This window comes from Mus pahari, chromosome 6 (genome assembly GCF_900095145.1).
Source record: "Mus pahari chromosome 6, PAHARI_EIJ_v1.1, whole genome shotgun sequence".
NCBI lineage: Eukaryota > Metazoa > Chordata > Mammalia > Rodentia > Muridae > Mus > Mus pahari.
The window spans coordinates 83,181,538-83,184,250 of NC_034595.1; the positions used below are offsets into that span (position 1 = coordinate 83,181,538).

A 2,713-nucleotide genomic window follows, 5' to 3' on the forward strand; every position below is an offset into this window, starting at 1 on the left:
CTCACTTTGTAGACCAGGCTGGCCTCGAACTCAGAAATCCGCCTGCCTCTGCCTCCTGAGTGCTGGGATTAAAGGCGTGCGCCATTACACCTGGCCCAGATAGTTTTTTTTTGTGTGTGTAGCCCTGGTTGTCCTGGAATTCACTCTGTAGAACAGGCTGGCTTTGAACTCACAGAGATCTGCCTGCTTCTGCCTCCTAAGTGCTGGGACTAAAGGCGTGTGTCACCACCACTAGGCTTTTTTTTCAATCCTCTTAAAGTTAGGCACGGCAGCACCACACGCCTATCATCTCAACACTGAAGAGGCTAAGGGAGAAGGATAGTGAACTTGAGCCCAATCTGGGCTACATAACAAGACCTTGTCTCAAAAAAAGAAAGAAAAAGAAAGGAAGGAAACAGACAGACAGAGGGATCACTACCATCAACTTGCTCCCTCCAGGGTTTCTCTGTGTAGCCCTGACTATTCTGGAACTTGCTCTGTAGTCCAGGCTGGCATCCAACTTGAAAGATCCATCTGCCCCTCTTTCCAAGTGCTGGGATCAAAGGAGTGTGCAGCCACCACCCAGCCCAAAGAAAAGCTTCCTAAGCTCTATCTTTTAGGGTTAGTATATAGCATAGCTCAGGGACAGGTCTTCTGCACAGCAGAAGAGAGGTTCCAGATTTGACCCTGGACATTGCAAAGGCATTTTAGTCAACTTTCCTTTCTAACTGATAGTGGTCCACTTAGCCCTTTGCCTTCACTATGTAAGGGATTCCATACTTAATCCATGTGCCTTTCTTAGTTTCTGAGTCAGCACAACATTTGAGAAATATGTACCTGGGCCCTGTGCTAAACAGTGTGGAGAGAGATGAGGGAGCCACATAAGTCACTCTCAGAGAGCTTACACTGTAAAGGCAGAGAAGGATACTAGGAAAGAGCTCTAAGATGACAGAAGGAGTACCTATTACTGAGATGAAAACCCAGGAAGCTCTAACTGAAGCAAATGTTTATGCTGTACCAAACCGCTGTACAGTTCCTACTTCCCATCCTTTAAACCACTCAATAACAACTGTCTGGAATATCCAAATCTCTAGCCACTCACCCTTGTTGCACAGGCTGTAACTGCAAGATCACTTGAGTTTTAGTGTCTTCCGGGTTCTCCCCTTCATTTCCTTCAGTGGGTACCACAACCACATCTCCCACTGGGACGCTCACTTCTGCATTGGCCATCTTTCACATGAATTCAGCTAGCTGGGGCTGCTGCGGGGAACAGGAAGCATGAGTAACTTCATCTTGAAAGAGACAGCTATAGGAGAGGAGTGCGAGATAAGGAACAGTTCAGAGTGCCCAAAAACCGTCCTCTGCAAAGGATGAGGACTGAGAAGAGCTGACAGGCGCACACGGGCTCTTAGCATGTTTTCATAGACATATGACTCACCAGTGGTTTGCCAGAGCCAACACTACCCGTTCCTCAGACCTAACTGTGCATCTCCTCTTAAGTTTAGAGAAATTAAATTGGTAGCCTGGGATCATCATCAACCCTGGGAGGGATCACATCAGCACAGAAATTAACAGTACTAGAATGTAAGGTTGTTTTTGTTTGGGGTTTTCTTTGTTTTGTTTTTTGAGACAGGGTCTCACTATGTAATGCTGTCTGACGTGAAAATCAGTATGCAGACCACCTTGGCCTCAAACGCAAAGATGAGTCTGCCTTTGCCTCCTGAATTCTGGGATCAAAGAACTTTGCTCTTTGTTTTGGTTTTGAAAGGGGATTGATTCTCAGTAAGTATTCCAGGCTGGCTCCACTTTGCTGATCCTTCCACCTCTGCCTCCCAAGTGCTGGCATTGCAAGCATGCACCATACCTGGCTTGTTTTTTCTGTGGATCAAGTTACAGCATAGACTAGTTCCATCCCAAAGAGTGGCCCCTGGAAAGTAGGAATCATACCTATTTTAAGTGCAAGTAGCCATTTCATATCAAGTATGTGATATTACATATAGTGCTCTAGCCTTAATAAACACTCAGTAAATATTTGAATTCAGGTTTATAGCTGTTAATAAATGCTGACTTCACCATCTTAAAAACCTATCTCTTTCTATCTCTCTTTCTTTGATACAGTTTCTCTGTGTAGCCCTGGCTGTTCTACAACTCAGACGGTAGACAAGGCTGGCCTCAAACAACTCACATTAGAGGCATGAGCCACCACATGGCCAAGAACTTTCTTTTTTAAAATATAATTTATTTTTTTTTTAATGTCCATTGGTGTTTTGCCTGCATGAATGTCTGTGAGGGAGTCAAACCCAATCCTCTGGAAGAACAGTCAGTGCTCTTAACCACTGCGCCATCTCTCTAGTCCAGAATAAAGTCTCCAACTCAAAGCAATCCTTCTGCCTCAGCTTCAATGTGCTGAAATTACAGGGTATAAGTCAACAAACTTGGCTCTAAGAACTTTATGTTCCTCTTTTCTTGTTTTTAAAGATGGAGTCTCAAATAGTCCAGGATGACTTGGAACTTTCTCTGTAGCTGAGGATGACCTTGAACTCTTTTTATTTTTTTAAAGATTTATTCATTTATTATATGTAAGTACACTGTAGCTGTCCTCAAACGCACCAGCAGAGGGCGTCAGATCTCATTACGGGTGGTTGTGAGCCACCATGTGGTTGCTGGGAATTGAACTCAGGACCTTTGGAAGAGCAGTCAGTGCTCTTAACTGCTGAGCCATCTCTCCAGCCCC

The 2,713-nt window shown here is 44.6% G+C and overlaps 1 protein-coding gene across 5 annotated transcripts in view; it reads right to left on the reverse strand.

The window, feature by feature from the left end:
• Gmeb1 (glucocorticoid modulatory element binding protein 1) overlaps positions 1 to 2,713 on the reverse strand; it is a 34,689-nt gene that overhangs the window by 24,095 nt on the left and 7,881 nt on the right. Inside the window, exons 2-3 of one of the 5 annotated variants that reach the window (XM_029540180.1) lie at positions 1,844 to 1,906; positions 1,082 to 1,236 (exon numbers count right to left, since the gene is read on the reverse strand). In XM_029540180.1, coding sequence (XP_029396040.1) covers positions 1,082 to 1,209 — 128 coding nt within the window. In that variant the 5' untranslated portion in view covers positions 1,210 to 1,236; positions 1,844 to 1,906. Of the gene's footprint in view, positions 1 to 1,081; positions 1,240 to 1,843; positions 1,967 to 2,713 lie in introns of those variants that run through there. The other 4 variants (XM_029540178.1, XM_029540179.1, XM_021200197.2 and 1 more) reach the window with 4 other exon arrangements.